The sequence below is a fragment of the Antechinus flavipes genome, chromosome 2 (assembly GCF_016432865.1).
Source record: "Antechinus flavipes isolate AdamAnt ecotype Samford, QLD, Australia chromosome 2, AdamAnt_v2, whole genome shotgun sequence".
NCBI lineage: Eukaryota > Metazoa > Chordata > Mammalia > Dasyuromorphia > Dasyuridae > Antechinus > Antechinus flavipes.
In genome coordinates this window covers 241032996-241046736 of record NC_067399.1, presented here as the reverse complement: position 1 = coordinate 241046736, position 13741 = coordinate 241032996, and the positions used below count along the sequence as shown (strand labels likewise).

The 13741-nt window shown below is 34.2% G+C and overlaps 1 protein-coding gene across 1 annotated transcript in view; it reads right to left on the bottom strand.

Moving 5' to 3' along the window:
* Positions 1–1912: 1912 nt before the first annotated feature.
* DOK5 (docking protein 5) overlaps positions 1913–13741 on the bottom strand; it is a 145196-nt gene continuing 133367 nt past the window's right edge. The window contains exons 7-8 of the mRNA XM_051976618.1: positions 9242–9362; positions 1913–2609 (exon numbers count right to left, since the gene is read on the bottom strand). Of these exons, the coding sequence (XP_051832578.1) occupies positions 2545–2609; positions 9242–9362 (186 nt within the window). The 3' untranslated portion in view covers positions 1913–2544. The remainder of the gene's footprint in view (positions 2610–9241; positions 9363–13741) is intronic.

Below are 13741 nucleotides of genomic sequence, written 5' to 3'. Positions count from 1 at the left end.
AGGCAATGTGTTGTTTCTGCTCGAGTTTTTCAATTGATCTGCAATTTTTGCATGTGTGTTTCAGGATTTTATTTGAATTACATATATTTCTAAAATAGCTTTGGAAAATGCCTGCTTTCCCACATGTATTATTCTGTAAGAGTTAGATTTCAGATTTAGCTGACTTAAAATGAACTCATAAACTTTGAACTTATTCTTCATAAGGTCAAATTGCATATTTCTCAAATTTCTCAAGGCATCTAGTATAACCTCTTAGGTCTTATTGTGAAATGGAGGAGCTGACCTAGGACCTTTTTAGCTCATACCAGTTGAATGTGTGCTCCCGTGGATCCTGCCAAGACAGAAATACTTGGTATATTGCTAATACTCCAAAGATCAATCTAGCTAAGTTCAAAGAGTCTCTGTTGAAGAGGCTGGCCACCAGGCCAGAAATTCTTTAGTTCTAAGTATATCTAAGGTAAGGGAGGGGTAGAATTTGCAAAACAGTAGTAATCATAATGATAAAATTCAGTCATTCATTTATTCATTCATTCATTCAACAAGCTTTTATTATCTTGGCACTTGAATTATTTTATCATAAGTGATATGTCCATGCTAGCAAAAATAATGCAAAACATTCAAATTGCATAATGAACTTCTGTAGAGATTTTGTTTTTCTTTTAGAATCCAAGCCCAATCTTCATTATAGTTTACAAAAATCAGCAATATTCCTGTGCATTAATATTAACTGTAGAACTACTTCAACAATTTTTACTTTATTTACTTTGCAATTATCTGTTTAATTTTATTCCTATTATTTAATCCCTCAGTTTAATTCCTTCTGCTACATATTAATGAAAACCAGGGACTTGCTCTTTAGGTATTCTCTAGGAAGAAAAGTAATGGAATGAAAACATAGAAATGACTAGAGTGAAAAACATGTGTTGAACTAAATATTTTAGATAAGAATTTTGATTACATGACATAGGCTGGACGTGCAGAAGGGTGGAGTAAAAGTTGGGAAGAGGATGAAAAGTGAGCAATGTCTTGAGTCAAAATGATCAAGCAGATATTGTAGGAGACAGAACAGAAATACAAAATAATGGATTAATATATTGCCAAAAATGAACACATTGCTACTCAAAAAATCCTTGGCAGTACCAAGTAATTTGGATGTGAGGTGATCACTTCATAATATCTTCTAAGCTTGGTAGAGAGTGAACATGTTGTAATGGAGGAAAAAATACTGGACTATGAGCCAGGTGGTGTTGGTTCTGACCTAGGTTCTAACACTTAAAAGCTAACCATAATGAATGCAATGACATTAACAAGCCACTTATCTAAAGGCTTCAATTTCCTCATGTATAAAGTGAGTATGTGAATACTTTACATTAAAAATCTCACTGGAGCATTTTAAGCAAAATTTTATGTAAACATTAAGGTACTACATAAGTAGGAAGTGATATATTACTGAATACAAATAAGGTTTTTGGAATTTAATCAGTATTACATGCTTTTTGGAAAACTTTATGAAAAATGAAACTTTTTTATAAGATCCATGAGAAAGAAAAGCTGAGCCACCTAATTTCTTTAAGTTTATCCAATAAAAGTTCTGGGATATGAATGAGACTATATAGTATCACAAGGAGTTACTCACCTACTTATTGAACTTCCAGGGACATGTCAGCTTCCAAAATTTTGGTCCAGGTCTGGTTTTGGCTGCTAGAATGCAGCCCCACACTAAATCATTTACTTTTAGAAAACCCTGGGTAAAATACCCATGTCCCTCCCTTGTTAAACTTTAGCTTAACCCGTAATTCTCTTTAGTGCTACTAAAACAGAGTAATTAAAAATAAATAAATAAAGCCTATCATATTTTATGTGGTGAATACACACAACAGGGATGTTCCATTACTGAATGCAAGAGGCCATGTGGGTGAATAATGATTTTTATTTTAAAATCTTTTATGAAGATGTTCTAAACCAAGTAAAAGCTTTAAAAAAATGCAACCCCATAAATGCCACTTGACAGAGTCCTTGGAAAATGTCATTTCTGAACAAAGCTTGATCTATGAAGAGCAGGTCAGATAATTGATTTGCCAGTCATTTAATAAAATGTGGTTCCCAATAACTAACCTGAACAACAGTTTTAGGAACTGTAGAGCACAACATACAAGAAGTAAGAGCCAGATAATTGTTGGCATGGATCAAGGTACAGTTAAAACTGATGAAAGCAATGTCACAACAATCCACAAAGACAAATTCAAATATTTGCAAAGGACACACTATTTAGCATACAAACCAACCAATGATATAACTCATTTTTTGTCCAGCTGTAAACTCTGAAACAAGGATTCAATATCTACACAGCATTTTTTTTTTTCATTTTGGCAAAGGTAAAAAATATATATGTTTATATTGCAGAACTTCTGAGTCACAGTAAATTAGCCAGTACTTCATTTTCATTTTTGTCCCTGCTCTTTTGTTGTCGTGCTTTGTTTTTCCTCCATGTTGGTCCATTGGCTGACAAATCACAAGTATTTCCAAGAACCACTGCAGTCTCTATCAGTGTTCTGATCGGTAGGCAGGAAATGTCTCTGTTCGGTGAAGCTTCAGAGGACTTGAACCATCTTGTCCAAAAAGAATTAAAAAATGATAATTAAAGTTAAAAATCAACTTATGAAATCAGAGAACTTTAGATTATTGGACATAGATAACAAACATTTATTAAACACCTACTGTGTGTCAGGCACTGTGCCAAGTGTTTTATAAATATTAACTTGTTTTATTCTCACAACACTGAGAGGTAGGTGATATTATTATCCCTATTTTATAGATGAAAAATCTGAGTCACCATCTTTTTTCTTTTAATTATCTGACCGTGGTCACATAGTCAGTGTCTCAGGCAAGATAAGTTTGCCTGACGCAAGGTCCAGCATTCTTATCATTGCATCACTTAGCTGCCTCTAGAACTAGAGGCACTTTTCAGAATCATTAGCCTAACACTTTTATAGGGTGAAAACTTCGTCTTACAGTTAGGATATTAAATCCCAAAGAAGGAAATGTTCTCAAAGTCACACAGTTGGTTAGTGATCAAGGCAGGACTAGGGGCTAAATATACAAACTCCAGTTCTACCTGTCCTTGTATTTTATCCAATTACCATAACATGATCTTTCTTCAGAGGGGCTAACAGCAAGATTCTTGGATCTGGAGTCAGAGGGCTTGGTTTTAAATCCTGCTTCTGCTAACACACTAATTGTGCCAAAATTACTTTTTTTCTTTTCAGTTTCACCAATCATAAGATGAGCAATTTGAAGTAGCTTTTCATTCTAGCTTTAAATCTTATGATTCTATTGTTTCGTGTTACCTCTAAAAGCTATCGATCTTATAAGTTACATATGATGATCTCTATATGGATTCCATTTCATTTATTCATTGCTATACATTGTCAAAAGACAGACAGTTAATCCATCAGTCATGATATAGGCAGGAAGTAGGTTAGATAGCCTCTGTCATCCTGCCTCTTCCATGGAAAAAAATAAAATAAAACACAAATTCTCAAGTTAACCAGCAGATGGCTCCCTATGATTAGAATTGTGGGGGACGAATTCTGGTGACTATTAGTTTTTATTCAAGATTGAAATTTTGCTAAAAAGTGTCTGGATAAGCAACTTCCTGTGCTATCCCTCAGGCTTGTCATGGAAGACAATTAGAAATATATCAATAAATATCAGATAACCAAGATAAATGCCCCAAATGTCAGAAGCGATGTTTTTCCAAACTCATCAATTGACATGGTCCTGGACATTATAAATTTGCTACTCAACACGTCTTTTTTTCTTTGCTTTTTTTCTTATGCAGTAGAAGGGCAATTCTGCATATAAAGTTGGAAAGACAAAGGATAGAGTAAATATGTCTCATTCAAGGGATGTGTAATCCGATCTCTAGTATGATTGTTTAAGCTTTAATAATTTAAATTTGTTAGAGACACCCAATGTGTGTGCAAGTGTCTGTTTATCTATGTGGAAGTAATATCCTAAATGGACAATGTGACATGAGTTGAGGCAGAGTTATATACAAAGATAATAGCTATGCTACTATTGAACTAGGAAAACTTAGATTCAAATCCTGTTTGAAATAATTAATAGCTGTGCAATCTTGAGCAAGCCATTTAACCTATATGAACCAGTTTCTTTATTCGTAAAGTAGAGATAATAATAGCATTTGCCTCACAGAGCTGTTCAAAGAATTAAATGAGATAAGGTCAGTAAAGCACTTTGCCAATCAGAAAATGCTATATTAATGCTAGCAATTATTTGTTCTTTTTATTCAGTCAGAACTTTCAATGACCATGGGAAAGAAGAGTAGATAGGTTTTGGGGGATTTGTTTGTTTGTTTTATTTTGTTTTGGTTCTGCATTTTTTCTTTTTTTCTCACAGTGATTAATTTATTGACTCTAGTATCTAAAATTTGGAAAGAGCCTCAAAATTCATCTAGGTCAACCTCCTTGTTTTATAAACCAGAAAAATGATGGGCCAAGAAATTGTATTTTATTCATTGATTCATTCAATAACTTGACTTCCTAATCTATAAAATGGAAAGATTGCACTAAATTATTTCTTCAAGCCCTACAATTATATGACTCTACATATTATATACCTAGCACTATATAATGTGTTAGTCATTGTCAATGTATGTTAAATGAAGTTATGCTAGTTCAACTTTTCCATGATCACCAAGCTAATCAATAATAAAAGCTATATGAGGTAGAGTATTGATCCCAGAGAAATGATGGATCTTTGAACTCTGTTTTTGAAAGCTTATAACCTCTGCTAGGGTTGGGTAATGCTCTGTGTATGTAGGTCACTTAATCTCCATGGAACTTAATTTCCTCATTTGTACAAGGAAAACTATAGAAAGCCTATGATATCCCTTCTAGCTCTGTATCTGTGATCCAAACTACTCTGAAGAAATCACCTAACTTCTGAAATACTCAATTATTAGACAAGGATCTGAGCTTAAGCAGAAAAGGAGGAATGAGGGCGGTAATTAAATTTAGCTGCTAGCACCTGGCTGGAGATTGAATTCTCATTTAAGAACTGTGACTGTTGCTGTTTCCATTAAGGCTCAGCACAAAAATACTCTGGCAATCAAGGCAGTTGCATGTCATGTTGCCAAAAAAAAAAAAATTGTGAAACCTCCCCATGACTAAATTATGAAGTTTCCTTGAGACCCACTAAATAAGCAAAACATTTTCCAAATAAGCAATGCTCCTATTAGCCACAAGTAACCAACCACAATTAAGAGACCCCAACCTTCAGAGAAAGTACAATGCCTAGGTTTCTACCAATATCAGGTAAATCTATGTATGTAAAAAGTGTACATCAGTCTTTATCCTATAGAAAGTGAAAGAGCTAGAAAATATTTCTATTCTCAAGGTTACAAAAATTAATGAAGTCTTCCTTGAAAAGACAGAAGAAAAGCTTTAGAAAGTAAACAAAAAAGAAAAAAAGAGGGGATAACCCTGAGTTGGAAAGCTGGACAATTGAAGAATGTAACAGAAATGAGAAAGAAAGAATAAGGATCACTGAAGATCTGGAACTAAATAATAGGTATGATGGGAGAAGTAAACCATCTTAGGAGGCAACTTTTTGTAATCTGTGCAATAATAATATGATCCACACATTCCATCGGGTGAGAGGTCATCTAATAATGGCCACAAGAAGAATAGAGGAATAGTGGTAATTGGTGCTTACCTGACGAGGGGTACCAAGGCAGCTCTTAATCGACTTGACAAATTAAAAAAGAATTTGTGCTGTCTTCACAGAGGATGTACCCAAACCTGTCAAAACTGACAGCCACTACTGCCTCCTGGTGATTGATGAGGAGACAAATTATACCACCAATAGGAACCCTGATAACATTGCTAAAATTATAAAATTAGGGGCAAATGAAGAAGATATAAGGTCACAGGTGATGTTTTCATTAGCAGAGCCCATTTAAAGAAAGACTTAGAAAAAAGGAAGACAGCATTCAAAAGTGAAAATCAAGTTAATAAGATTATAACTAAGAATGAGATTTGTAGTTTTGGACCATGGTTTAAAATATAAGAATGATGGTATCTTGCCTAGGAATAACCTGAACCTACCTAATGGAAGTGGGGAATGGAGTCTGTGGTAAAAATATATTTGAGAAATGTCTTAAGAATTTGATCAAGAGGATTTTAATCTTAAAATGAGGAAGGAGGAACTGCCTGGGAGTATCTGCTAATTGATATTAGGGGGAGGGGGTACAACATAGGATAGCAGAAGAATCAAAATTTATAGGCGGTGATATCAAAGAAGAAACAATAATAAAACCCGATGATGTCCATTTGCAATTGCATTGGATGTTTGGATGTGGATAACAAAGAAGGTGAGATAGAAATAAAAAGAGGAAATTGTAGTCCTGAGGTAGTCCTGAGACTTAATGGGATGGGACTCATCCCCTGACTAAAATGTGAATCTGGAAAAGTATGCATTATTTAAAGTCAATAAAACAATCAATCATGTTTGACACAGAAAACAAATATATAAACAATGATTATAACAATTTAAAGGGAAAGGACAATAAAATGAAACTGAATTGCAATATAATTATAATGATTAGGAAAAGAGATGAGAAGATGAATTTGCTTCCACGTTTTGTAAAGGTGAGGGACTTTGGTTGTGGAATACTGCTTGTATTACCATACTTCTCTAATGTGCTGGTTAGTTTTGCTGAACTGTTATTTTGTCTTTTATTCTTTGTTATAAAGAATGGCCCACTAAATAAAGGGGGAGGGAATATATCTTCAGAAATGAAGGCACAATATCAAAATTATACACATAATTACATATGTTTGGCATGTGTGTATATATATTATAGCTATTTTAGAAAAGCTGTGAGGTGTTAAATAAGGGAGATTTTAAAAAGAATAATGAAGCCACATTGTACATTAATCTGTACCCCTGTGAGAAAATTCAGGTATTGAGGGGGACATAAGATACAGAAAGCATGTGAGTAAAAGTTAATAAAGGATAAAATAGAAATTATGTTGTAGCCTACTACCGACCACATGGATAGAAAGATTAAATCAGATTAGTTCAGATTACAAACTTCACTTGGAGCAATGAATGAATAGTGATTGAGAGCTTTAACTGAGAGTTTTAAGGCATATTTTTATCTCTCTCACTACTAAAAGCACAGCAGTTGGGATATTTTTGACTTGTTTCAATTATGATCTCATTCTGCAAAAGATGAAAGAACTGACGAGAGAACTGCCTTGTAATTCTGGATCTGGTTCCAATCGACAAAATGGAAGTGGTTGCTGAAGTTGAGACAATGGGAATCTTGCCTACAATTAACTGCTTCATCTTAGAATTCATGACAGGAGAGGAATGGCAAATATCATGTGGAATACTATATATTGGGAACACAGATTTCAGAAACTTCACATAAATGATAAATAGCAGGTAAAAATTCTATAGGGAAAATAGCCCAAAGTCTCAAAAATGAAATTCTGAAGACAAATAAATGCTGTCTTCATTATTAAATTGTGTCACTCTTTGTGAACCCATTTTGGGGCTTTCTTGGCAAAGATATTAGAGTGGTTTACCATTTCCTTCTCCAGCTCATTTTGCAGATATAGACAATTAGGCACTCTCAGGCACTTGGGGTTAAGATAAGATAAGGTTAAGTGACTTGTCAGAGTCACACAGCTATTCAATATTTTTAAGTCTAAATTTGAACTCAGGAAGATGTCTTCTTGTCTCCAAGCCTGGCACTCTATCCACTTGCCACTTCAGTGTCCTATAAAAATCACATATATGGGGCAGCTAGTTGATTCTGTGGATAGAACACCAGCCCTGAAGTCAGGAGGACCTGAGTTCAAATCTGGCCTTAAGACACTTAACATTTCCTGGCTGTGTGACGCTGGGCAAGTTGCTTAACCCTAATTGCCTCACAAAAAAAAAAAAAAAAAAAAAAAAAAAAGACATATATGAATGGGGAAAAGGAGAGCTTTTTAAGGATAGTGATATGACTGCACGAGTACATTCCTGACCACCTCAGATTTAAAATGGTTTTTAATCAACATAGAAGCAAAGGAAAGCAATGAAAGTTGCTAAGAAAGAATAACATATTCCTATGAGAATCATTCCTAGAGAGTTCAGATTAGCAAGGAACAATAATGGTCATGAGTAACAAAAAAGGGAGATTAGGTTTTGGTGAGAATGAACACTTTGAGAAAATGTGAAGGAAAAAAAATGTATAGGAGTGTTCTTTGGAGGCTGAAGAAAGTAATGGTAATATGATAACAAGACTATGGAATTGTTCAACTCAATTTGTTTCTATTTTCTCTTCTAAGGATTATCTTCCAAATAGAAGGAATAAAATCAAAATGGATAACGTGGAGTTGAAACATGAGGTAAAAGGGGCAAATAAGGTGCTTGTGTCAACAAGCATCCAGTGTCCCCTCTACAAATTAAAATGACCAGATATTAATATATAATATGTGCTAAGGTACCAGAAGAACTGGCAGGCATTATTAAGATCACTGAATCATACATTTAGAGATGCAAAGGATCTTAGATATTATCTAATCTAATGGTGAAGACCCAGCAAGATTGTAAGATAAGTGAGATCATATAGTCAGTAAATGATAGCAATGGAGTTCAAATCCAGATCTTCTGACTTCAAAATAAATATTACTAAGTCTCAGATGATGAACATAAATTGGGGAGATGGAATTAAAGAACCAGTACTTAAAGGAGCTGAGTTCTAATCCTGACTGTGACTACAACTTGCTTGATCTTGGGCTGGACATTTCATCTTTCTAGGCCCCATCTCCCTTTTCTGTTAAAGGAGGGGACTGGACTAAATGGATTTTTAGCTCTAAATCTGTGGTTTTATGATCCAATGAAGTGTTGACCTTATTTTCAAAAACAAATGATTGTGAATATGCAAACTCTAGATCATTCCGTTTGTATTCTAGTCCTGACAAAATTATAATTATCAAAGCAATGATTTGTAAGTATTTGAGAAAAAAATCATTGTTCATTCAAATTCAAGCTTTACCAAGAATAGGTCACACTGGACTTACCATATTTGCTATTTGGATAGAACAACTTTCAGAATGAACAGAGGATCTAAGTAGGTTTTGTCAAACTCTAAATGAGTCAGCAAAAGACCCAAAAAGGCTAATATTGCCCCAAACCCACTGAGAGGGCCTGGTCTGCTCACCTTGTAAGCTGTACAGCTGGCCGGTGCTGTGCTGCCGAGTGATGTGCTGCCAGTAGGCACTGCGGGGAAGGGGCACCATGGTGCTGAGCGAGACAGCCCGCTCACTCATCTTCATTTGGAGCTGTGGGGAGAAAAGCAGGACATGAAGGAAGAGACCGAGACGCGCTCCCTACAAGAGTAAAATTAAATAAAATGGCGTCCAGATTTATTCAAAGACCTTCTGTTTTACAGGTGAGGGAACCAGTACATTTGGGGTGGACTGGATCTCCTGCTACCATTAGTCCTTACCCTCCCTCACCTGCTCACCTCCACTATTGTGACTCCTCACTCTACCTCACTGACAGCCTGGTTTGGTGCAAAGAACCCCAGTTTAAAACTTTGAACCCAACGGAGTCATGTCTCTTCAACTCTGGATCTGTTACCCTAAGATCCTACTCTTTCCCTCCTGCACATCTCTACTCACCTTATTATCTTGCCCACCCTATGGCCAACATTTTTCCTTTCTTTTTCCTGCTCATTTTCCTTTTCCTGCCTCCAGAAATAGATAAACTTCAAAACATTAGCAACCTCGGGGTGTTCAGGGTGTGTTTATTCCCTCTAAGGCCATATTCCCAGTAAATCATTCATGGACCACTTCAATTCACTTGCCTAAGGTAAAAACGTGCTCATTATTACTCTAGGTCCTATAAGATAAGGGCATACTGTAAGAATTTTTATAGAGAAATCTAATGCAAATTAAAATATGAAAAATGCATGAGATAAAGTATGATGAGATCACTCATTATTGTAGCTCCTAATGTGACAGTCTCATTAGAGGCACAAAGCATAGGAAATAATCAGAGCCATCAGTGATGGTATAGAATCAAGTGTTGAGTGTATTAGGCCCTCAGATTAAAAAAAAAAAAAGGAAGAGAAGAAGGGCAAGGAGAAGAAGAAAATTGAGTGTGAGAGGTTGTCTGAGTGTTTGGGGAAAGGTTTTTGGAGGACATCTAGCCCTTCACTAAGTCTAATCTTAAAGGAGAAACATGGATTTGGATGAATGACAAGGGGAAGAAAGGAGAATGCATGCAGAAAAGTTATATGGTAAGACAAAGGTGAGATTTAGGTCAAAGCTGCAAAGAAATTCAAGAGATAATCCAGTCCAAGCCTCTTGCCTTCAAAGTCACTGTGATATCCTCAGTTAGTCTTATGATAGCACATAGTAAATTGAGCATAATTATGAAATAGAATGTTCTAATTAAATAAATGTTCTGATTAACTGTCAATATTCCAAATATTTTAATATTTCTAAGAGTAAATCCAAGCTTGTCATAAGCTCATAATTCTGACCCATTTATTCTGGAAAGAGGTCTTTAAGGAAAACTAAAAATAAGTTCAGTTCAGTATTGAACTATCCAACAGGTATAATAGGCATATGACAATGAGTCCCCAAGGATACTAGAATTGAAATGCTTAAGAAATAGAAGTCAAATTGGCTTCTGCTCATGGAAACCTTGCTATTTAATGTGGTTTGCAAATGATTTGCTTGCACATTGGTCATGTCTCTTGCTTTCTTTGCATTCTACCTCAGTCATAACCTCAGAGTCCCTGGGCTTCAGATGATGACGTATTTTATTTATACATAAATGTATAACATATATATATATACACACACATATATATATGTGTGTGTATATATATATGTGTATATATATATTAGCATATAATATATATATTTTTACATTAAAAATGTTCCAGTATCTCTAGCCACTATGATGTCTCTTGTTGCCTTGAATGCCTCTCAATCACAGAATTTTAGATTTGAAAAGGCCTTAGTGATGGCAACACAAACTGCTAAAATAACTCCGACAAAAATATCCCCAACTATTCCTCCCCAGCCTTTGCATGGAGACCATAAGAAGTGATAACTTACTACATTCTAAGGCATTTCCTACTTTGAGAAAATTCCATTTTAAAGAAGTGTTTTCTTTTTTCCCTCTTACATCAAGACAAAACTAGCCTCTCTGAAACTTCCATCCCTTTCTCTCAGCTCTGCCTTCAGATTCTCTATCTATGCTATGCAATGGAGAGAAGAGAGGCAAGAAAATAAGTATTTAAGTACCTATTATCTGTCAGGCTCTATAATTGTCGGGAATCCAGTTCAGTGCTCTACCTAGTATGTCACCTACCTGACACTAATAGAACAGGTTATATTTTAGTTGATAAAGAAGACTATTATTCACATAATAATTAATCATTGTTTTATATCTCTTGGGGAAGCATATTATCATGTTAATTTTTCTTTGTAAATTAAATAATTGTAAATAATTTAATAATTGATTATTTGATTTAAATTTGTAGTTTATACAATGAACTTCAATGATTGGTCTTTACTGGTGTGATTAATTCCTACAACTGATACAGAAGACAACTCTTCCTTGCTTTCTCATTCCTTGTCATCCATCATTACGTCCTCTTTGTATAAGGGTCTAGTCATAACACTGAATTTCTTCCTTGGAATTTTTTAACACTTCCTATAAGCAATGTATCTGTTACCCATTACTCTCACTACATACCTCACCTCCATTTACAGTCATATGTATTATGGATGATGCCTTTTGCACCACTTCTGTACAAATGCTCATTAGTAATACATCATAGCCTACTGACCGCCATCATAAATCTTTGCCCTTTGGGCTAAGTGCAATTTAGATTCCTCAGATATTATATTTAGTATCCCATGATTTGTAGTGGATAGAAATATCAGGAGAATATTAATATTAAAGAAAACATGAAATTTATTGATGGAGGATAGTTAAACAAATTGTGATATATGAACTAGACCACTGTATTGTACCATAAACATGATGAGTACTTGGAACTCCAAAAATAAAATGAACAAACATATATGAACTGAGTAAAGGAAATAATCAGTAGAACAAAATACACAATGACTATAATAATGTAAATGAAAACAAATTAAAAATAGATAAATCCAGATTAAATACCATTAACCAGCTTAGTCCCAGAAGAGAGGTGATGAAACACAGTTTTCCCTTTTCAGTTGAGATAGAAGATAAAATATGTGGATAAAAATGTTAAATACATTATCATTTTTAGCTGTCTTATCTGTTGGTTTTGAGTAACTGTTTTTCTCTGTTAAAGGGAAGACTTACTGAGAGGAACAAGGGAAGTACATCAGTAAATAATGATGGTCCAAAACCTACAGAGGATCTCTTTGTCTGTATGTATATCTACCCTACAGTGCCCTGCCTAAGATACATATATTGATGGACTGACTCATTGAAATTCCAGTTCAATTCTTCCAACTGTATGGAAGAATTTAGAAAATATGCAATTTTCTGCATTTAGTTTTCTATCTGTAGATTAAGTGTGATTTCTTCACAATGGCTATTTATCATACAGAAGGAATCAGAGTTCAAGATCTCAAAGCAAATGTCTTAAAACCATCTGTAAACACAGTTTCTGAAGAATAACACATATAAAATATCTCTCTCATTTGGACTTTACAATCTCATCTGTAATAGTGTTGAGTAACTCGGTGACAACATCCCTGGTTGTATACCTAGTTTTATATTCATAATGAGATCATTAAACAAATTTATTTTTATAGCTGAAATTATAAAGATATCCTGTATGAACTTACCATGTATGGGATACAGGAAGAATAATATTGCTCTCCTAAATTTTGTTTTTCACCAAAAATAAGCAAATCAATAATTATATATGAAATGATATATTAAAATGACAAGAAATGATTTGTGTTCTATAATACAGGTGTCTATTGACTGAAGATATAGTTTATTGTAGACAACAGTAGGCAAAAGCTTGCTTATTTTTTTCTTACATTTTAATCAAGGACACCTTTTTTTTAAATGCAGAAACCATTTTCAAAAATATTTTATAGATAAGTAAATGGCATATAGATTAATATATTCCAATAATTTACTTCACCCCTTTTTTGATCATATGTGATTTTTTTCTGTTCTTTTGCAACCTTCCACTTACAAATACCTTAAAAATGAATTTCTGAATGTTCTTAAAGTTATTAACTTTTAAAATACAAGTTTCTCTTAAATAAATGTGTTTGATCCAGCTCCTCTTCCTGACTCCATTTTCTAGAGTACCAACTTACTAATTAGTACTGACATATTGAATACAAATAGCAATTCTATTATTATTAAAGATCAGAAGAGATCACTATAGACATTCTGGTAGAGCTTTACCATTTCACTTTAATTTTTTCACATCGTTCCTCTTCATTTATGTAAGACTACTGGCAAATTCCTTTAGTTCTCTAAGACTTAGTATCTTCGTATGTAAGTGATACTACTTACCTCACAGAGTCATGAATAAAATGTTTCATAAACTTTAAAATGCTACATAAATTTGGATTCTTCAATGCCTCAAAGGCTATAAAACTGTCTATCCTTGGATCCAGCAAAATTAATTCTAGATCTGTATCCCAAGAGATGACAAAAAGGGAGAAAGACGTACAAA